Source organism: Anas platyrhynchos, chromosome 2 (assembly GCF_047663525.1).
Source record: "Anas platyrhynchos isolate ZD024472 breed Pekin duck chromosome 2, IASCAAS_PekinDuck_T2T, whole genome shotgun sequence".
NCBI classification, from domain to species: Eukaryota; Metazoa; Chordata; class Aves; order Anseriformes; family Anatidae; genus Anas; species Anas platyrhynchos.
The window spans coordinates 159,400,327-159,421,545 of NC_092588.1; the positions used below are offsets into that span (position 1 = coordinate 159,400,327).

At 62.8% G+C, this 21,219-nt stretch overlaps 2 protein-coding genes across 3 annotated transcripts in view; one reads left to right on the forward strand and one right to left on the reverse strand.

Moving 5' to 3' along the window:
- Positions 1–56: 56 nt before the first annotated feature.
- TMUB1 (transmembrane and ubiquitin like domain containing 1) lies at positions 57–1,708 on the reverse strand. Its single transcript, XM_038173666.2, has 3 exons — positions 1,612–1,708; positions 1,090–1,536; positions 57–903 (listed from the first exon to the last, which is right to left on the reverse strand). The coding sequence occupies exons 2-3, from the start codon at positions 1,509–1,511 to the stop codon at positions 549–551; spliced, it is 777 nt and encodes a 258-aa protein (XP_038029594.1). The 5' UTR covers positions 1,512–1,536; positions 1,612–1,708; the 3' UTR covers positions 57–548.
- Positions 1,709–10,937: 9,229 nt separating this feature from the next.
- AGAP3 (ArfGAP with GTPase domain, ankyrin repeat and PH domain 3) overlaps positions 10,938–21,219 on the forward strand; it is a 117,767-nt gene continuing 107,485 nt past the window's right edge. For both annotated transcript variants that reach the window (XM_038173960.2, XM_027450284.3), the window contains exon 1: positions 10,938–11,388. In XM_038173960.2, the coding sequence (XP_038029888.1) occupies positions 11,112–11,388 (277 nt within the window). In that variant the 5' untranslated portion in view covers positions 10,938–11,111. The remainder of the gene's footprint in view (positions 11,389–21,219) is intronic.

Here is a 21,219-nt window from a genome sequence, read left to right on the forward strand (position 1 = left end):
CGGACCGGGCGTGGCCTCCCTCCCTCCCGCCCCGCCCCCCCCAGGCTCTGGCAGCATTTCTCCGTTTTTCTCCTTTTTAATCTTAAAAGCAGCGCGGGCTCCGCGTGCCCCCGGCGTGCAGCCCCCACCCCCCCCACACCCAGCTCCGGGCCCCCCCTCAGTGCCCGGCACCTCCCGGAGCCCGGCCCCGGCACCACGGGCACAGGGCTGGGGGGGGCGCACCGGCACCGGGAGCCAGCGGGGGCTTGGGGCGCCCCAGGGCCCCCCTCCCCGTCCCACCCGCTCCCCCCGGCCGCGCCGCCCGCCCCGGCAGAGTGCTTCGCCCCACGCCAGGCAAGGGTCCGGTGCCGGCGGGGCCGGGCTGCGTGTCCATGCACCCCTGCAGCAGGCTGGGGGCTGCCCCGGCTCCTCCGGGCACGCTGAGTCTCACGGCCCCCAGGGGCGGTGGGGCCGCAGGCGATCGCCCGGGCTCCCCCCGAGTTCGGGAGCGGCGGGTGAGCTCCCCCCGGCACCACAGGGATCCGGCGGGAGGGTCCCCCGGGGCAGCGCTATCTGCGGTACATGGTGAAGGCCATGAAGCTGAAGAGCAGGGTGAGGCCAGCCAGGAAGGTGGTGGCGGTGGCGGTGAAGACGTGGCGGTACTGCAGCTGGAAGTACCAGAGCACGGCCAGCATCAGCACGAAGAGCGGCAGCATCAGGCTGCCCACGTTGAGGGCGGCGTGCACGGGGTCGGCGGAGGCGTGGGGGCCGGCGGGCGCGGGGGCCGGGCTGTGCTGGGAGATGTGGCAGTGCAGGACGCTGTTGTGGGTGAGGTGCAGGGCGGACAGGCTCTGGGCGTCGTCGCGCAGCAGCTGCCCCTGGTAGATCAGCCGCACCTGCTGCTCCTGCCCCGGGAAGTAGGCCCTGGGGGGGGCACAACGGGGGGGGCACAGCGGGGGTCACGCTCCCGCCAGCGCTGTCCCCCCGCCCGCCCCCTGCTGCAGCGCCCCGGGGACCGCCCGGCCCCGCCACAGCCCCAGCAGCGAGGCTGCCACTGGTGGCGGGGCTGGGACCGGGACCTCCCCGGGGCGGCGCCTGCCCCTTGCTCACCTCTTGAGGGCCCCCACGGTGTCCCCGGGGCGCACCCGGGCCAGGCGCTCGGTGTCGTTGAGGAACTTGAGGCGCAGCACCATGCCGGGCTCCCCGGGCCCGGCCTCCTCCTCGCCGCCGGGGCCCTGCCGCGCTGCCGCGGGGCCCGCCCGGGGCCGCAGCCCCGCCGCCGGCCCGCCCGGCCCATCGGGGGCCGCTCCGCCCGCCGGGGCCGGGGCCGGGGCCGGGCCGGGGGCCTTGTGCTGGGCGGCGGCGGCCGGGGCGGCGCTGGGGCCCTGCTCGGGCAGCGGGGGGGCGGCGCGGGGCGGCGCGGCGGGCTCGGGGGCGCGCGTGGAGGCCCAGGCGAGGCCCAGCACCAGGGCGGCCAGCAGCAGCGCGAACAGCACGGTCACCTCGTCGCCCACGCCCTCGATCAGCGCCATGGCGGCGGCGGCGGCGGCTACCGACCTGCGGGCACAGAGCGGCGCCGTCAGCCCGCCGGGCCCCGAGCCGCGGCCCCCGCCCGCCGCCCGCCCCCCTCACCGGCCGCCATCGCGCCGCGCTCCGCTTCCGCCCGCGCGGGGCACGCCGGGAGCGCCCGGCCGGGGTGGCCGCGCGGGGCACGCCGGGAGCTGTAGTCCGGAGGGGCGGGGCGGGGAGGAGGGGGTCGGAAGAGGAGCGGCGCATGCGCGGAGGCGCTCCCCGCGCGGGGCATGCCGGGGGTTGTAGTTCTCTGCCGGGCTGGACGGGGGGGCGGGGCGGGGGTCGGGACGGGGGGGGCGGCGCGGGGGTCGGGCCGGGGGCGCCCCTCGGTCCCTTTCCAAGCAGCAGCGCCCAGGCCCTTTGGCGGCTGCAGGAGCTGCGGGGGGAAAGGCCCCTGACCCTGACCCCGACCCTGACCCCGACCCCATCCCTGACCCCATCCCTGACCCCATCCCTGACCCCATCCCTGGCCCCATCCCTGACCCTGACCCCATCCCTGACCCCATCCCTGACCCTGACCCCATCCCTGACCCCAACCCTGACCCCGACCCCGACCCTGACCCCATCCCTGACTCCATCCCTGACCCTGACCTTGACCCCAACCCTGACCCTGACCCCGACCCTGCCCCTGCCCATAGGTACAGCGGTTGTGGGGGTCACATCCCGCTGTCAGCCCCCTCCCCGCCCAGCCGCTGCCCCCTGCCCGAGGAGCTCCCCAATGCCAGCCCCACCGCGTGCCTGGTGGCTGCTGGGGGGGGCCGAGGCTTCCTGCCCCCCTCCTTCCCTGCGAGGTGTGGGGAGGTGCTGGGGGCACGGGGCCGGGCACCGAATTCTCGTTAGGAGAGACCCCAGCCCCCCGTGAGTGCTCCGACCTCGGGCTCTGGCTCCCACCACCCGCAGTGCCGTGGGGTCAGTGCAGCCGCTGCCCCCCGGTGCACGGGGCCAGGGCGCCCTGGGTTGGAGCCAGTGGGGGCTGTGGGGGTGCAGGGGGTGTGGGGGGTGCAGGGGGTGCACAGCCCCCAGCCATGGGGACAGAGCTGAGGGGGGCTGCGAGCACACTGCGCTGCTGGGTTTGGAAAGGGTCAGAAATTGTCAAATTTGTGAACATTTCTGGGTGAGATGCTGCTGGGGGGGCTGCAGCGGGAGAGGGGGGTCCCTGGGCTGGGGGGAGGCCGGGAGGAGCGGGAGAGACCCCGAGCACGAGCAGCAGAGCGAGCCGAGGCCACGAGCTTGTGAGAAAGGCCGGGAGCGTGGGAAGGCTCCAGCTGGGAGAGGAGACGGCGGCGACGGCTCCGCAACGCCCCAAACGTGGGGAGAGCTGATAGCGGGGGGGGGGAGAGGGGGAATCGGCTGCCGAACCTCCAGAAGGGGAGCTCAAAGTTTGGTAATTTTCTAAGAATAACCGAGCACAGGAATAGAGCAGAAGCTGTCGGCTCCCCGTCACTGCAGGTTTTTAAGGGCAGGCTCAATATTTCGCAGGAACCTGGTCAGCCAGCAGCCTTGGGGTGAGGGGATGGATGAGCACCAGCTCCCGCAGCCCTCTCCGGCACTGCTGCTGCGCTCCTCCTCCTCCTCCTTCAGCCTTTTACCAAATGTAAAAATATTTCCCTGGTTTATTTTTAAGCTCGCTGTGTGCAGAGCTGTGTCTCAGCCCGGGCAGGACAGGGACGCTGGGGGACGCTGGGGGACGCAGGGGGACGCAGGGTGAGCCCAGCAGCAGCCCAGGCACCGGGCTGGCACCGTGCTCCTGCTCGGCAGGCACAGATTCCCTCCGTTGGGCTGAGCCCCGCGGTGCAGCTCCCCCTTCCCGTGCAGCCCCCCCATCTTCCGAGCTGGCGGGGGCGTTGTGTTGGCACAGCTCTCAGTGAGGCCCCCCTGCTCCCCACCCCGCTCGTCCCCCCCTCGGTTAACCCCCAGCGAAGCTCTGGCCGCTCCCGGGGCTGTTCTGCATCGAATTACCTCAACGCACGACCCCTAAATCCCTCTTGGATTCTTTGCTTCCTAGAGCAAAGCCCGATTTCCTCGGCTTGGGGCTGCAGTTTGCATTCCCGGGGAGATGGATGTGTGTTTGCATGGGGCTGGCTTGCCAAGATATCTGCTTCTCTCTGCGTCTGCTCTGTAATTGCTGTTTATCATTCCACTCCTTTTTTTTTTTGTGAAATCCACTAATTTTATCAGCAGCAATTTCAAAATTGCTCCCAGATAATGCCTGACCAGACAGGCTTTAGGGGATGAACAGGAGCCAGCTCCAGCCTCCCGCAGCATGGGGGGAGCCCCCGCTGTGGTGATGGGGACAAAAAGGGGCGAGACAGCGGGGAGGGGGGCTGGGGGCACTCATGGGCTCTGCCACCTGCCCCAGCCCCTGAGGCACCCGGGGACCCCCGGGGTGGGTGCCCGGCCCCAACCAGCCCCAGCCCCAGCCCCACGGCCCCAGGAGGTGATGGGGAGCTCCTGGGGTGAGCACACTGCACACCCTGCTCCGGGTCCTCACCTCCCCCGGGGTTAAATTCCAGTCTCTGCACCTTTGCCTTCAGCATTCGGGGTGTCACAGCTGCTGCCAGCACCGGCTGCGGGGCCGTGCCGGGGGGGCGCTGGTTGCAGTCGTGCCCCCATGCCCACCCCGTATGCCAGCCCATACTGGCATAGAGCGCTGAAGGAACATTTGGGGTTGGCTGTTTCCCCGAGTTGCAGTCACGGCCCCAAAATAGCAGCGGCACCTCTGCCATGTGAGGGTGCCTCAGGCTCCCGGCACCGCGGCTGTGTCAGCACCGGGGCTGCCGCCTGCGTGGTGCCGAGCACGGGGCTGGCAGATGGCAAACCTCACCCCGGCACCCTGGCACCCTGCTTTTTGTGGCACCCATCCCGCCTGCGGTGCTGCAGTTCCTCTCGCCCCTCGCCGCCCCATGCCGCACGCCTCCAGGCTGAGTGCTCCCGTTGCCAATCCCCTTGTTTCCAAGGCTTTGCGAGGCATTATAGATTAAAGAGCTCCGATCCTGATGACACAGAAAGTTTCTTGGTGTCACGGATCAGCTTTGTGCTGGCAGCACGAGGAAAAGGAGAGCACCGTGCGTGTACAGGGCTCAGGGTGGGCAGCGGGGCACGGGCAGCGAGGAGCAGGGGTTGGCACCAGCAGATCGGTGATGTCCATGGCTAGAACAGCACCGGCTGCTCAGGAGGGCTCCATCAGACAGCAGCAGGACGGAGGCACGGCGCTGAGGCTGCCGCTGCTGCTCCCAAGTGCTGATAAGGCAAATTACAGGGCTGCGAGGCGCGTGGAGCTAACGAGCGGCTGCACGGCTGCGGTGCACCAGGGGCCGGCATCGCCTCCCTCCACAGCCCCTCGGAGATCTGCCTGTGATGGGCTGACGTGGTGTGGGGTGGCTGCTCCGTGCCCCTCACTGTCACCCAGAGCCCACAGGGCCCGTCCCCTCCTCGCTGCCCTGCTCCGGTGCGGGACCCTTGGGCTCTGCAGCACCAGAGCCCCCCGGTGCGGTGCTGCCTGCAGGGCCCTGCGGTGGTCCCGGGGCTTTTCTGCCGGCAGTTACCCCAGGGCCACACGGACCCTGGGACCCAGACCTCCAGATGCCCCAAGGTGACGAGGTGACGTGGGGCAGCTCTGCCATGGCCACAGGCACCCTGCATCACCACCAGGATGATGTTCTCCTCATCTTCCTCCTTGTCCTCATCCTCGTCCTCCTCTTCCTCCACCACTTCGTGCCCTGAATCCGGGGAGCATTGCAGCCCATCTCTTGTAGGGGCCCATGAAAATAAGACTTTCTCCTCCTGAGCTCGTGTTTTCTTTTGCTGTGTTTGTTTCTGTGGTCAGAAAAGCTCGTTTATACATTTCCCCTGATTCATATTGCCAGACCACGGGCTGGAGGGGCCTGCAAGGAGCAGAGCACCTGGAGCACAGCAGGGAAGTCGTCCTGCGGAGCCCAGCCCCTGCTGGAGCTCACTGGGGCTTCCTCGAGGGCAGCCGCTTGAATAACCCCCCCTGGATGAGATCTCGAAGTGTTTCCTTAGGAACCCGGGCCACAAAGCGATGTGCAATGAACGGAGCCGGCTGGAAACAGAAATCACTGCAAATCAGAATTTCTGGTACGTGGAAAAATGATAAGGGAAGTTAAAGCCATCAGGGAGAAGTGAGCGTCAGGTCATGCCAAGGACACGGGGAGGAGATTAAAAACCCAGCAGGGACAGAAGAAGTGTCCTGGGGGCTGCGCGGTGCCACTGGGGGCTGCTGGGGGCTCAAAGTGATGGGACAGGACAGAGCTGGGATGCTGAGGCTGCTACCGGCCGTTAATGGCTGTGGTTTCTGCAGAGAGCTGCAGCCCCTGCATGGGGCAGAGCCGTGCAGGTTGCAGCCTCGCAGGGCTACAAGCGCCGGGTGGGTGCAGCAGGGTCACCTCCCGTGCCCGAGCAGTGCCCTGGGTGCCGCATGGTTGGGTTGGGGACACGGCCGGTGGTCTGTTCTCCTCCTCTGGTAAATCCCGTTTCTGATTCCTAGTCAAGAGTTTAACATTTTGCTTTGCAGGAACGATTTCCTGTGCCTCCCCTGAGAGCTCACCTGATGGGAGCAGCCTGTTCAAACAACCCCGTCGTCATTTTTGAAGAAAGTGCGGATTTAACACGATTCACTTCAGTAAAAAACTTGACTTAGTGCCGTGGGACTTTTTGACTTGAAAACTTAGCAGCGTACAGTGCTAATAGAGAGCTACTAATGGACTCCAAAAGCTAACTGATGAATTCAAATGCATTTGTCAACAGTTTTTTTTCTTTTTTCTTTTTCTTTATTCTTTTTCTGAAAGCCTTCCTGAAAGACCTCAGCAGTGCTGGTGGCGTTTAGCAGCTCCCTTGGTGGTCTCAGAACCTGCACAAAGCCACAGACGCTGAAGATTCGTAGGAGACACAGTTAAAATCACAGACTGGGGGGCACAGATGGGCGAGGAATCCCCAGGCACGTGTGCGAGGTGGTGGTGTAGGGACCCCCCCGGGTGTGCGAGGTGGGGGTTTTGGTGACGTGGGGACAGGGCAGCAGCTGTGGGGCTGTGTTGCTGCATCCAACAGGGGTGAGAGCAGCGCTGGGAAATGGCACCAGAATTGTGAATTTTAAGCGGTTATTAAAACACCTGTCAGGATTCGGGAAAGAAACATGAAAGTTTTCTGAGGTTTGGAGAAAATGCCTTCCTTTGATCCTTCTAAGTCTTACAACCTCGTCAGAGCCGGGAGCTGAGCGGTGATTTGTGACAGCGCCCAAACACCCTGCTGGGGAGAAAACGTGGCTCAGGTCCATGCGGCGTGGGGGAGCCGCAAAGCTGGCAGGACAATGTCCCCCTGTAACCCAGCGGCTGCTCCCTGGCGAGGGGCAGCGAGGGGTGGTGAGGCTCAGGGCACATTCTGGCCCTGTGGCATCCCGCTGGCAACGCGTGCGGCACCAGGAGGGGTTATGCAGGCACGGGGCAAGGAGGAGCAGCATGGGGTCGGGGGCAGCAGCTGCAGCAAAGGTCCGGACTGGCAGCAGCGGGGCACTGTTTGTGTGGTTAATTATGTCGTTTATGCCCCCGCTGTCCTCAGCGCAATAAAGACGCAGCCCGGCCACGGCGTGCACCAGCAGAGCGCACGTTTTGGCAGCAGGGTGCAGGTCGATCCCCTGCCCGCAGGTGCCTGCAGGTCTCAGCCAACCCCTGTGCCGTTCATCCCAGCCAAATGTCGGGCAAAAAAAACTCCGTGGTCCCACGAGGGGTCAGTGGGAGAGACCCAGCACCGGGGGGCTGCCGAGCCCCTGCAGGGCTCCTCCCGGTGCTGGTGTCCGTGCGTCCTGCAGCTCGGGGAGCTGAGGCTGCCGTGTGGGGCACAGCTGGCTGGCACGGTGCTCAGAAAGTGCTGGCATCCTCAGCAGTTCACTGGGGAAACGATGGAGCAAATCTGGAAGAGAATAAATGTGCTTTGGCACCGTGTCACCAGGAGCCGTGCCGCTAACCTCGAGGCCCCAGTGACCGCAGAGCAGCCCAAATCTGCCCCGCGACCAGCACAGGGAAACGCTGCCTGAAAGCAGCGCGTGGCTCCAGACAGCCCCAAATGAGATGTGTGGTGCCGGTCCTTTCAAGGCGGATTTTCAAATCTGTCCCTTTTTCTTGGTCATCTAAGAAATCCTGTTTGGGGTTTGCATTTAAATTCATGATTTTCAGTCTAATCTTTCCTTTTCTGTGATTTTCCTGGACCTTCCTCTGTTGAAGGAAATGAAGCCTGAACACAAACGTCACTGCCCAGGATTATCGCTTACTCGTCCAGACTGATGCAGACCCTTTATGAGCACTAGCTATAGGACAACTGCTCACGGGTTGTACCGTGTACCACCACCCATCCCTCACAGAGCACTCAGCTCTCACTCAGGACCCTGGGCTGGGAGCCAAACGCCGATGGAAGGGCCGTGCTGGGATCCACAACCATGGTATTGATCCGTGCCCTGCCCCAGATCCGTGCTCTGACCCAGATCCGAAGCCAACACCCTCAGGCTAAGGGGCTCCCCGCGGGCTGGCGAGGTGCCTGCTCCTTAAGCAGCCCCGTGGGTTTCTGTGGGTTGTGGGATGAGCGTGGGTGCTTAGGTTCATCCTTTAATGTTTTTCATTCTGCAGCAGTAGGGTTCATGGTCAGTGCATAAATGTAAGGAGGAAAGAAGAAAGTAATGGGTTTTGTTCTCTTTTTCTCTTGTCCCTTCTCCAGGAAAGAAAAGGAAAACATTGAAACAGAGGCATGGGTGCACACATATCTACATGGATTTATAAACGAAGACTGAACCTGCTGTGCCTGGGGGCTGCAGCCTGCTGCTGGCACTGCGGGACGTGGGACACCCGGGGACGGTCACAGACAGCAGCTTTGGACATCGTCATCTCTGGTTTGGAGGTGATGGACTGAAGGTTTCTGACTGTGGAGGAACGGGGAGATGCCCACACGGCAACGCTGCCTGGCTGGCCTTTCCTTAGGCACAGGTACCGTGGAAGCCTCAGCGCGTGGTACCAGAGTTTTATGGAGGAATGTAAGCCACGGTGGTGACACTGGGCATGAGGCCATTCCTTGTGGTCAGTGCGCTCAGGGACCTGCAGAAAATCGCTCCTCTGAGAGGGGCTGGTGGGGGCCGCGGCACCCTGCGGCCCTCCGGAGGCGCCCAGACGTGGGAGGAGGCTGCTCGGTGCCTCTGCCTGCTGCCAACAGCAATAGGAATAGGAAGACACAAATAATAATAATAAAAAAATAAATAAAAATAATAAAAATAATTAAAAAAACATCTTCAGAAGGGCTGTGGGCATGGCCTGGGAACTGCACGGCACTATGGCTAACTTCTGTACCAAATAAATCCATAGCAAATATAACAAAGAACAGGAGTAGATGTGGTTAAATGTGACAAATTAGGGAAGAGTCAGCGTGGCTTTTGTAGAGAGAGCTGGTGACTCAGATCCACGAAGAGGTCTTTGGAAGTGTAAACACACGTACAGGTGGGACTGATCCAATCAGTACAACGAATGTGGAATTTCTGAAAGCTTTCAACAAGACACTCATAAAAGTGCTTTGTCTTTTTAAAAAAATAACTGTTTGTGGTGCTGGCTGTGGGGGTGGGCAGGATGCGCTCCTGTCCCGTGTGGGTCCGGAGCCTTGGCACAGGGAGGTGCCGGGGGCTCCATCCCAGGAGCAGCCTGGACCTGGCCCTGCTCTGGGTGCTGCTGGAGCAGGGCTGGGACCAGAGGGGCCCGGAGCTGCCCCCAGCCCCAGCCAGCGCTCGGTTCCGTGGGCGAGCTCCGGAGGAACTGTCACAGGCCAAAAGAGGGAGACAAAGAGGGCAGGAGGTGGCTGTCCCATGGGCATGCACCCAGCACCCAGATGTTCGCATCCCGCAAGGTTTCCTGAGCCTGGAGAAGTTTTTCTACTCCCTGATGTTGTCACGGCCATCCTCCTCCTCCTCCTCCTCCTCCTCCTCCTCCTCCTCCTCCTCCTCCTCCTCTGTTTTTGGGCTCCCTGCGGACCACATCAGCCTGGTGCCCCCTCAGCCCTCCCAGCCACCCTTTGTCCATGCCCCCCCCGTTTCTCTGCTCTGACCCCCCCAGCATCATCCAAGCACCCAGCTCGTTTGGCTTTGCCATCCCTTGCTCCCCATCACACGACTGGGTGCTGCCCCCCTACCCCTGCCCCTCTGCCCCATAATGGGCTCAGGGATGCCCCAGCCTTCTGGGGCTGCACCAGTGACACCCCCACTGCTGTGCCCAGCCTGCCCCCAGTCCCCAGAGCCCCCCTGAGCCCCCTGCCTGTCCTCTGTGCCCCAGCCCCTGCCCTGATACCCCTGGGTGGGCTCTGGGTGCCCTTGGGGGCCGTGGCTCTTGATGCGATGGGAGAAGGAACCGCTCTGGGTTGGGCTCTCTCGGACCACCCTTCCCTGGTGCTTTGCCTCCTGAATCACACTTCACCAGCCAGGGCTCATGACCCCAATTTCTTTGTTTCTCAGCATTTTGACCAGCGCTTCCACTCCGCTGAGCCCCGCTTGGCCTGGTGCGGGTTGTGCTCCCTCTTGCCCCAGCAGCTCCTCAAGCACTGCTCCCACACAGCTCAGTCCCACGGGGTCCATCCCCCAGTCCCAAACTGCTCCAGCACGGGCACCCAAGGGTGGGGGCAGCTCCCCCCAGCCCCCTGCTCCCCGTGGGCTCCTCTCCATGGCTGCAGCTGCGGCCCGGGGCCTGCTCCTGCGGGGGCTCTCCACAGGCCGCAGCCTCCTCCAGGCCACAGCCACCTGCTCCACCGGGGGCTCCTCCACCCATGGGGGGGCTGCAGCGTGGAGATCTGCTCCATGTGGCACCCATGGGTGCAGGGGGACAGCGGGTCCCTTTGCAGCAGCCGGGGCTGGCTGTGCCCTGGGGCTCTGCTCACAGCCCCCAGCCCCGGTACCGGGCTCCCCCCACCCCCGTGCCGGTGCCGTGGGGCATCCACCCGCGGTGTCCGGGCACGGAGCAGAGAGCGGCACCCGTGAGGGACCCGCGGCCACCGGGCAGCAGCCGGGGGGGACCACCGGGCACCGACCCCCTGTACCGGGAGGGGTGACCTTGTGGGGGCGAGAAGCGGCGCCGTGACCCCGAACCCGGCGGGGGGGCGAAGCGGGGCCGGGGGTGTGCGGGGCACCCGATGGAGGGCCCGGGGGGCGAAACCGGAGCGGGGGGGGCGGCACCGGGTGGGCACCGGACACCGCCCGGCGGGGGGGACACCGAGCGGCGGGGGTGGGGGGACACCGAGCCGGGGGGGACACCGACACCGCCCCCCCCCCGGTAGCCCCCCCCTCCCGCCCCGTCCCGCCCCGGGGCCGGCCTCGGTGACGCTGGGGGGGGGCGGTCCGGGGGCGGCGCAGACGCGGCCGGCGGCGGCGGGGAGCGGAGCGCAGCGAGCGGCGGGGGCGGCCGAGCCGCAGCGCCGGCACCGCCCGCCCAGCGCGGCCATGCAGCGGCTCCCGGCGGCCCCGCAGCGCTGAGCGGCCCCGGAGCCCCCCGTCCCTGCCCTGCCCTCCCCTCCCCGCCGCCGCCGCCATGAACTTCCAGGGCGGGCCCGGGCAGAGCCCGCAGCAGCAGAGCCTGGCGGCTCCGGGCGGCCCGGTGCCGGTGCCGGTGCCCGGCCCGTCGGGCCCGCAGGCGGGGGGGCCGCCGCCGCCGCAGTTCGGGCTGTCCAACTCGGCCGCCATCCGCGCCGAGATCGGGCGCTTCGAGTCGGTGCACCCCAACATCTACGCCATCTACGACCTCATCGAGCGCGTGGAGGACCTGGCGCTGCAGAGCCAGATCCGCGAGCACGTCATCTCCATCGAGGGTGAGCGGCGGCACCGGGCCGCACCGGGCCGAACCGGGCCGGGCCGGGCCGCACCGGGCCCCGCCGCGCCGCCCTTTGTCCCCGCTGCACCTGCTGCCGGTGCCGCCCCCCCCCCGGGCCGGGCCGGGCCCCGCCGCAGCGGCCGCGGCCGCCCCCGGCACTGCGGGGCCGCGGGGGCGGGCGCGGGGCCTGCGGGGCGCGGAGCGGCCTCGGCGCCGGCCCCCGCCTCGGGGAGCGGGGAGTGGGGAGCGGGGGGGGGGGGGGCCCGCGGCTGCCGGCATCGGGGGGCGATCGATGGAGATGCGGGGGGCGGGGGGAGGCGGTGGCTGCAGGGGGGGGGGGCTCCGAACGCCCCCGGCTCTGCAGCGGGGCCCCGGGCAGAACCGGAGCCGTGCGTGGGGCTCGGTGGGGCCCGGGGGGCTTCGCGGTGCCTGCCCCGGGAGGGGGCCGCGGGGCCGGGTGGGCACCGGGAGCTGCGGCGGGGCCTGGGCCGCGCTCAGCCCGGGGGGCGCCTCCTGCGGCACGGGGGGGACGGGGGGCAGGGGGGCTGCGGCTGCGGCCTGGGGGGGGATCACAGGGGCAGCAGCAGCACGGGGCCTGTCTGTGCCGTGCGGGGCCAGAACAAAGGGAGTCCGGAGAGATGGGATGGAGGAAATGGAGAGCCGATAAAGGGAGGGGGCTTCACGGCTGGGGCTGCTCCGTGAGGATCCCTGCCACAGAATTTATTGTGTTCCTGGCATTCAGGGAGATGAGCAGGGAGGGGATTAGCTCCAGGGCCTGGGGGGGTGCGGGGCTGCAGCCACCCACAGCTGGGGAGGCCGGGGGGGCCCTGCTGCCTTCCTGCGGGCTCCCACAGCCACCCCCAGTGCCTGTCGGGGTGGCAGGGCTGTGGGAGCACGGTTACGGTGCCTGGTCCTGTTTGTGCTCCCCGTGCCATGGGACAGCCCCGACCCATGCTAAAGGTGGCTGTGTGAGAGCCGGGCACTGCACAGAGCCCCTCTGCACGGCCCCGGGGGCTCCTCGTGTCCCCCCGCCCGGCCTCCCTGTGCTGCAGCCCCTCGCAGGGTTCAGTGCCCACCTGCTGCTGACCTGCGCCGTGTCCTGCAGGACGGAGCAGTTGTGAGCCGGCGCTGAGCACGAGGCCGTTCAGGTGCGTCTCTTAGCAACTCCCCTCCTGATGCTGCTGGCAGGGAGGTGCGAAAACAGAATTCAGAATTCCTTCACGTGCAGCTGGGAAGGGCCGGTGCTTCCTGGGGGGAGGGCAGCTGGTGTGACCCCACAGCAAGGGGCGAGGGGCTGCAGGTCCTGGTGCTGCCACCTGCATCGTGCAGGGCTGCGCTGGGGACAGCCGGGCTGCTCCTGGCGCTGTGCCTGCCCTGTGCCCCCCGCTCCCTCCCGGCCTCGTCGCTCCTTTCTTTCCAGCTTCTGTTTTGGCGGAGCAGGAGTCCCGCAGGCCGTTTCCTTATCCTGCTGCATCGCTGCTTTCCTGTTAGGCACCGGATTAAAGAGCGAGCCCGGTGCAAACACGCTGCGATAGGGCAGTTACATGCGGTACGTTCCTGAGTGTCAGGGACCGAGGTGACGGTGGGGCAGTGAGGCACTGGAAGGATTTTGCTGCAGATAAGTTATCGTTTCTCGAAGCATCTTGGCAGCCCGGGATGAGATCTTGTTCTAAACTGTGTGCTCTGGGCGCGATACAGACACGGCTGCAGGAGGGGTCTGGGTGTCTGTCCTTCTTGATTAGATTCTGTGCACAGAATCCTTCAGATTGCTGCTGTTGTGCTTGTGCTGTTTAAGTTGCAAGTGAAATCTGAAATCCTGCTGCCTGTGCTGAGTGCTGGACACAGCAGAACTTGTCCGTGTTCCCTTAGCAGACCCTTTCCTGCAGGCAGTTCCTTCAGTTTTAAAAATGCGAAGGACAGAGGCCGGTTGGGCAGCGGCAGCAGCGTGCCTGGGTGGCTGGGCAGGCCCCGGTGCAGCCGCTGCTCCTCCGAGCAACGCCGGCTGGCAGGAGGGGGAAATGCGTTAGCAAGAGCTGTCGTGCAGAGCCACCCTGGCTTTGCGGCTCCTGCAGGCAGCGCTGCTGAAAGGAGGCGACACGAAGGTGGTGGTCGCTGGCTGTGGGGCTGCCCTGCGCTCGGGGGGGGGGCCTGGCTTCTGCCGAGGAGGAACGAGAGGGGTTTGGGGCTGGTGACAGTGGCGAAAATGGAGCGCAGGAGGAGCTGGTGGCTGCCTGCTGGTGCGGCGTCTCCTGGGACGCGAGCTGAGATGTTGTTAAGGCTGTCGCTGTGGGAGGGAGGGGGAACCGAGCTGTATTTTGGTCTCTCCGTAGCTCGAGCTTCGGCGCGGAGGCTGCGGTGCGAGCGGAGGCTGCTGGGTGCGGGGCTGGGGAGCGCGAGGGGCTCTGGCACCTTCCCAGCGCCGGCTGAATCACAGGGGACCCAGGGGGGCTCGGCACTTCCCAAGCGCCGCGTTTGGACAGATTTTCAGGGGGCTAGCAAAAAGCGTCTCCCTCATCCCAGGCTGCTCTGCCAAATTTCGGAGACTGCTGCAAGCTGTAGAGCTCTACAGAAGGTTCCTGCGTGTGCTTAAAGCAGAATTGATGTGCAGCTTGGGGAGAGAGGTTGGTGCAGCCCCTGCTTGCAGCAATGTGGCCTCTGCCTGTTACTGGGGGGCAGGACACAGCCAGCCCTGCAGGGAGAGCTGGCAGCAGGCGGGGGCAGGAGGGGCAGGAGGGTGGGAGGAGGCGGCGAGGATGCAGGAGCAAGGAGGTCGGTGCTGGGGCAGCAGGACTGCTGCTCAGAGGTGGTCAGCGTGCACCAAGTGATGAAGCCAAGGAGAGAGGAGACAGAAGATAGAGGAGAAGAAGTAGGTGAGGTGCTTGTGCAGAGCTTCTGTCAAACCATGAGGACTTTTTTTTCCTATCTTCACGTGTATGTCTTGCAGCCCTCTGGAGGCTCAGCTCTTCAGGACAAGCTCGGGGGAGGCTGCCAGCCGTGGTGAGAGGGCTGAGGGGCCGGGAGGCGGGGGCAAGAAGCTTTCTGTCTCCAACATCAATCGAGGGAATAATTTGGAAAGCTCCCCACCACGTTTTTGTGCTGTTACCCCTCTGGAGGAGTTACACGATGGAAAAAGCCCTCGGGCTGGCAGCAGAGTGGCCGGGTGAGCTGTGCTCTGCGGCTGGCACTGGCCGGGCAGCCAGAGCTGGTGCTGGGCTCGCAGTGCCCCAGTTCCCGGCTGTGTCACTGGGACAGGCTGCTGGGCACTGCACGTCAACCCCTCGTACCCAGGGTTTGGCTTCTTCCCAGTCGGGTAAACGTGAGGCACACATTAAGGTGCATCTTGAGGTAGGTCACAGCGTGAGGGCCTGTTCCTGTAGCGTTTTTTCTGCATTATTAGCCATCGTGCTGCCAGTAATTAGCAGCTGCTGCTCAGTGGGCATCTCCAAGCCCCTGGGTTTCTGTGTGTGTCCTTCGAGGAGCAAGTAGACCTTTTGTACAAGTTTGTGTGTGTGCTGAAAGCCGCGGGGACCGGCTGATGAAGACACTTTCCTGTCCCTTTTTTCCTGATGACTTTAACTGTCTGAACTTTGTCATCGTAGTCAGTCCTGCAGAAGTTTCACAGCTCTGTTCAGAATCCTTCTCCAGCATCTTTTGGAGCGGCTTCCCGATGCTCTGATGTGCAGGATGGAGGCAGGAGCTGGCTGTGGGGGTGGCCAGAGCCCTGCTGCCCCCCATGCCCCGAGCTGCCGTGCACCGGCGTGGCCGCACGCCGCTGAATCAGCCTGGAGTAAATTACACCCTTGGGGAAGGAGAGAGTTCTGCTGAGCCGGCGTTTTCCTGCCAATTCCACGACCTCTGCAGAATTGTCCTGTGTGTGTGTGTGTGTGTGCCTGTGAATTCCCAGCGCTTTGGAAACCACAAGGAATGGTGGCGGGGGTGGCGGTGGAAGGACGGAGCCTGCTCAGGTCCTGCTGGAGCTGCGGGCACGGGGCAGGAGCCGGGGGCTCAGGGCAGGGCCAGGTCCCCCAGCAGACCCCGCCGGGGCTCTTCGCGGGGAGCAGCCGGGCACGGCTCTGGCACGCTTGGACAGAGGCCCCCACCCCCTGAACGGGGCTTTGCGCCCTGACCACAGCATCTGTGAGGGTGCTTGGCAGATGCTGTGTGTGGACAGGTAGCGCGACGGCTCTGACCTCAGGGACAGCTCCGAAACGGGGACGAGAGGCAGCAGAATGGAAAAAGAGCTTGCCTTGCGCTGAGATGGCTGGATGATGGAGCAGCAGCAGCAGGACGGTCTGTGAAGGCTGAGCAGGATGGAGCTGCAGATGTCACAGTGCAGGAAGAGGTCTCTGGTGCCAAGGGGTCGGGAACTGATGTTGTGGCTAGACAAAACGATGCGGGCGTGGAGGTGTGCCGCAGGAAAGGAGCCAGGTTGGGATGTGGGAGCGTCAGAGGAGACGGCTGTGGCTGCACTTCCACAAGTCCTTCAGCCCAGCAGCGTGGTGGCTGCTGCACGGGGTGATGTGGCCCCTCTCGCCCTGCCTCGCCTCCCTTCCTTCTGCTGGCATTCCCATCCATGCTGCGGGGTCAGGGCGCTGCCCGGCTGGAAGCCACGCTCTCATTTGCTTTGGCTGGGTCGGGTTTCAGTTCCCTGGGCTCCCGGCGTGACTGCGGGAGCACCGGCGTGGGCACAGAGGAGGAGGTGGCGACGCACAGTCAGCGATGGGTGGGAAAGCAAAACGGACCTGACTTTGCTGAGTTTTGCTGATTTTGGAGCTGGTGACAGCCGGGCGGCGTGCAGCGAAGGTCTGCTGGTGCATTGGGCTGACTGGGGCAGCAGCACGAACCAAATACCAGTGAAGAGCACCAGAACCAGTGCCTGTCCACAGGCTTCATGCTTCAACAGATCTCCCCAGGTTGACCTGAGCTGGGCCGGGTTTCTGTGTGGCTTTTGTCTGTTTTCTGCAAACATTTTGGATGTCTCAGTACAAGCTGAAGTGATAACACTGGCTAAACAATTTTCCCCAGTGTCAGCCCCTCCAGTCTGAGGAGAGACCCGGAGAGATACGGTCATGAGTTACTACCTGGGGATGCCTTTCTTTTTCTACTCAGGAAGAGGAAAAGCTGAGATCTTCATCTGGTGGGGTGAAGCCAGGCCCTACATCTGTGGGTCTTCTTGGATCCCATGGGCTTGAGAGCAGGATTCAGCAAAGCTTAATGATGGCTTTTTGACAGCTAAAGGGGAGCCAGAGGTCTTTACATCCTTTGAGGCCTCCGGGCAGAAGTGAGGACCTCCAAAACACTTCACTCATGGTAAGTAGTGGTGAGCAGTGTGTGTCTGTGGTAGGTCAGGTCTGCTTCTCTCCAGAGACAGCAGTGGCTGTAAAAATGCCCTGCCTGGTGAGGCCCCAGGAGGAGAAATTCGCGTGGGGTTAGTTTTCACAGGCTGGCCAGCGAGCAGTGATCCCACTGCTTGCCCACGGATGGAGCTTTTGGCCCTGACTGGCACCGTCACGCTTCCTGCTGCACCCCTTGCTGGGAATCACAGAATCACAGAAGAAGAAATCCTCCTCCTTTCCGTGATCCCACCCTCCTACTTGGTGTCTGATTTTTCAAATCGGCCTCCAGGACTTCGTGGGTCAGAGCCTGCCGTGTAGCAGCTGCATGGAGGGAACAAGCCACATCTGTCTTATTTCTGCTTACACTGCCCCGCAAGAAAATGGAAAGGGTCTTCTTAATTCCTCCTTCTCTTCCTCTTCCTGCGATGCTCTGGGTGTTTGCTAGCAGCGCTGGAGCCGTGGGCGTGTGTTTCCAGGTGGATTTTTGGAGCTGGTGGAGGAGCGCTCAGCAAGGAGCCTGCCAAGGCGGGAAGGCGAAAAAATAACCGGGCACTTCGGGCAGCGTGGGATGGGTGGGCCAGGAGGGAGAAGAGAACGGGGGGCCGGGGGGCCTGCCTGGGGGGGGCCTCACCGGGACGCTCCCTCCGTCCTCGGAGGCGTGCTGCCGTGGGGCTGCATCGCAGCACTGCAACCTCTGCTGGGCGTGAGCCGCTCGGGAAGCTCTTGCCCGAGGCTACGTGTGGTATCTCCTCGTGTCAGCTGCGTGGTGACGAAATCCGAAATCCTCTGAGGCAGCAGGAGCTCCGCTGCTGGCTGCCTGGCTGCAGGCTGGTTGTGGGGCTGTCCTGGCACAGGGGGGGCTGGGGGCTCCGTGCCACTTCTGTTTGGGGCGACCAGGTGGGATTCTGCTGCTTTTGGCACTTTCTCCCCCATTACGTTCACACCTCGGAGTCTGAGTCCGGTTCCTCCTGTGGTGGAAATGCAGAACAAAGGGAGCCGCGCACGGAGCTCCGGAGCTTTGAGGGGTGGCAGAGGGGCTCAGGCTGTGCTGTGGTGGGCTCAGGGTGGGTGGCGGAGCTGGGGGGGGTTGGTGCCTCCGGAGGGTGCGGAGCCACTGGAGAGCTCCGAGGAGCAATTTGAGAGGATAATGAAGCAGATTTCAGCCTGTTCACAGAGAGCTCTTCTCAAACACCAAGCAGGAATGGGAGAGAACAGAGAGGTGTTTGGAATTCAGCAGCTGGAAATGGAGATCGCTGCCGTGGTTTGGGGGGCAGAGGCTGCAGCAGCAGCGAGGGAAGGAGCCGCAGGCTGTGCGGGGGTGCAGGCAGCAGCTCGAGGCTCATGCGGCACAAGAGGAGGGCCCGGAGGAGGGCCTGGAAGGGAGGCTCAGCCTGCGGGAGGCAGGGGTGAGGAAGCAGCTCGGCAGCGGCCTGCGACTCAACGCGGATAAGGGATGATTTTGTTATAAATGGGTTTGGGGGACGGGTGCCGCTGGAATTGATGCAGCCTGGGGGCTGTGGGGCTGGGTGGCAGAGGCTGCGTCTCGAGCTGCCGCCGGTGTCACCCAGAGGGGTGCAGGGACAGGGCACGGCCTCTGCTCCCCGTCGCAGTGCCTGAGCTGTGCCCTTCCCTGGCCGGCAGGATTGGGGTGATGCTCATCGAGCCCGGGGGCCTGGGGGAAAAGGGAGCAAAGCTGGGGTTCGTTAGAGCTCTCATTAATCACGTTGAACAGAGGAGGTCACGGGGAAGGTCCGGCCTTCCTGACCAAGGCTTGTCCAGTGGCAATGTATCTGCAGCCTTCCTGGGGATCCCTTCCAGTGTTCAATGGCCATTTTCCACAGCCCGTTCCAAGCGAACCTTTTCCACTTGCTGAGCACAAGAGGAGCAGAGCGTCCCCATCCTCTCTGCAGCATCGTCTGTGTCTAAAAACCACAGCAGAACCTCCTGCAGGCTCAGTAACTCCAGGTCCTTGTGCGTGGTGCTTCCCAGTCCCCTGTTGGTGTCGTGCCCCCAGCTCTCCCCGCAGGATCCCGTCCCCTAGGGGTGCCCGGGGCTGCAGGCAGGGCTGCTCCTGCCCGCCCCGTGGCCGTGCTGGCTGCTGTAGGGCCATGGTGCAGGATGACCCCGCATCCCTTTGGGAGGCTGCTGCTGGCCGCTCTCTCCTGTTCCAACTAATCCTGCAGAAGGGTAGGCCCTTGCAAACATCCCGTTGGGATTTAATCCTATTCAGGCAGTTTCTCCGATTTGACAAAGCCGGTTAGGGTTGCAGTCCTTGCAGTCCCTCTTACTTTCATGTCACCTGCAGTTTCAGGGAGCACATTTCCTCAGGAGCTTGTTTGTTAATGAGAGCGCTGGAAAGAGCTGAGCCTAGGAGAAACCTGGCCACTGCAGGTTGGTGCTCACTGCAATTTGTATGGTTATCCCTGATAAATATCCTCAGTGTGGTTATCTAATCAGTATTGTTCGCAGCCTGTAATGGGTTTATCCTTCCTTAAATTAATTCTGAAAGCACCACGTGAAGCAGTCCGAAGCATCACTCAGTGTACGGCACCAGCACCTGCTGCCCTGCTGTGCCGGAGGTGTGCTGGTGTGCTGCAGGAGGAGCTGCTGCTGGGTACACACAGCTTGTCCTGATAAACCCACGGGTACTAGTGTTTGCCTTGTCCTCCAGCGGCTTACAGGTTGTTGTCATTTTTCGTTTCTGTCAGTTTTTGGCTCCTCAGTTCGCTCATTTTTATAGGTGGGCACTACTGCTTAGCATTTTCAGTGTAGCTGCTTTCCCATCAGCTTGAGCAGATCTGAGGTTGCTTCAGACAATTAAGCAGTTCAGGGTCAAGTTAATCAAAATCTGACATTGCTTTTTTTTTTTTTTTTTCTTTTTTTGAAAGCTTAGCCATTGCTTTGGCTGCTCATTGCTGGACGCTGCTTTGCTGTTCGTAGTGAAGACTCACACAAAGAGGCATAAAACGCTCTGTTCTCAGTGCCAGTGACATCTCTCAGTTGTTTTTCCTGCCTACCACGTAGCCAATCAATCTTTTTCACACTTTTGCAGTTTTTTTCACTGATGTACATAGGAATTGAACCTTTTCTTTGCTGTTTGTTTCTGGTTGTCTCTTTGCATAGCTATTTTGAGTTCAGCCAGTGGTGCTGATGCCACCCTTTTCTATTTTATCCTTATTAATCTGACCTAATTTCCACTTTCCCCATGCACGCTTCCCTGTGTCTGAGACCAATAAGGAGCTCATGTGAGCGAGCCAAATTGGTCTCTTACCACACTTACATTCCTTTGCACTGGGACGATTTCTGTTTGTTCCATTAGCGTCATTGCTTTGAGGACCTGCCAGCTTTCTGTAATCTTTTTTTTTTTTTTTCTTCCTTGAAGATTTGCTTCCATTAAGATCTTGCCTGTGGAGCTCAGTAACAGCTGCCGTGGTGCAGGCCGGGCTGTTTGCTGTCCTCCCTCCCGCGCGCCGTACAAACCTGCTGGGCTCCTCCTGGCGGGTCTCTGGAGGACGTGGTGGATGTTTCGGTAGCCTACAAGACATGGAAATGAAGTCTGGGGTAAAATTAGAGCACAAACATGGCACGTGGCCCGGTGCACATCGGAAACGGGGGTGGAAGAACTTGTCCAACCCCCTCCTGCTCGGTAGTCCTTGCTTTGAGGGAGGGCTGTGCAGTGGCGTTGGGGCGAGACATTTGGTGAGCGGGACTGAAGGGCACGAGGAAGTCGTGGTTGTGGGAGGCTGAGGGGTGAGGCCGAAGTGTGTGTCTCTTGTGAGGAGAAAATACCTAAACGTGGAGCTCAGTCAGGGCTTTGTTTGGTTTTTTAATGTGGAGTTTGCCACTGGTGAGTCTGTTGGGTGGGAGTTACTGTGTGCTGTGAGCCCCTAATGTTTGCACTGCTGCCCTGCTGCTCAGCTGCGGTGCTTGGGGTGAAGCCTTCCCCAGGCACACACAGTTTGGTCTCGGAAACATCAAGGTGCAAAACCACAGAGCCTCTCGGCTGGGAGTGACTCTTTGGCTTTAGCACTGGGTTGAGGGCCAATGATGAACTGCTCATCTGCTCTGGCCTTGGAAGCTCTCCTAGGATTTAAGCAACCATCCCACGGGGATGGGATGGGATGGGACAGGACGGGACGGGATGGCTGGTTCTCCCTGGTCACAATACCTTGCACTGGCTGTACAGAAAGCTGCTTTAGCTGAATGGGCTCTGCTTGCAGGGTAACGCAGGGCATTTGTGGTTCTCCAAGTTACAGCATCAACCAGCTGGTTTTTGACCATGGTTTAACTTGTAGTTATTTCATCGCGTAGGGAAGGGCCTGAATAGCATCGGGTCTGCTTCCAGTTCGTTCATGGTATCATAGATGTGTTGCTGCAGCTCACTCCAAGCCAAGCTATCACCGGGCTGCCCATGGCTGCGTCTGGAGGATGTTGCAGGAGGGAAATTCCTCGCAGCATGTCTCTGGCAGGTGCTGTCCCATGGTGGTGAGGTT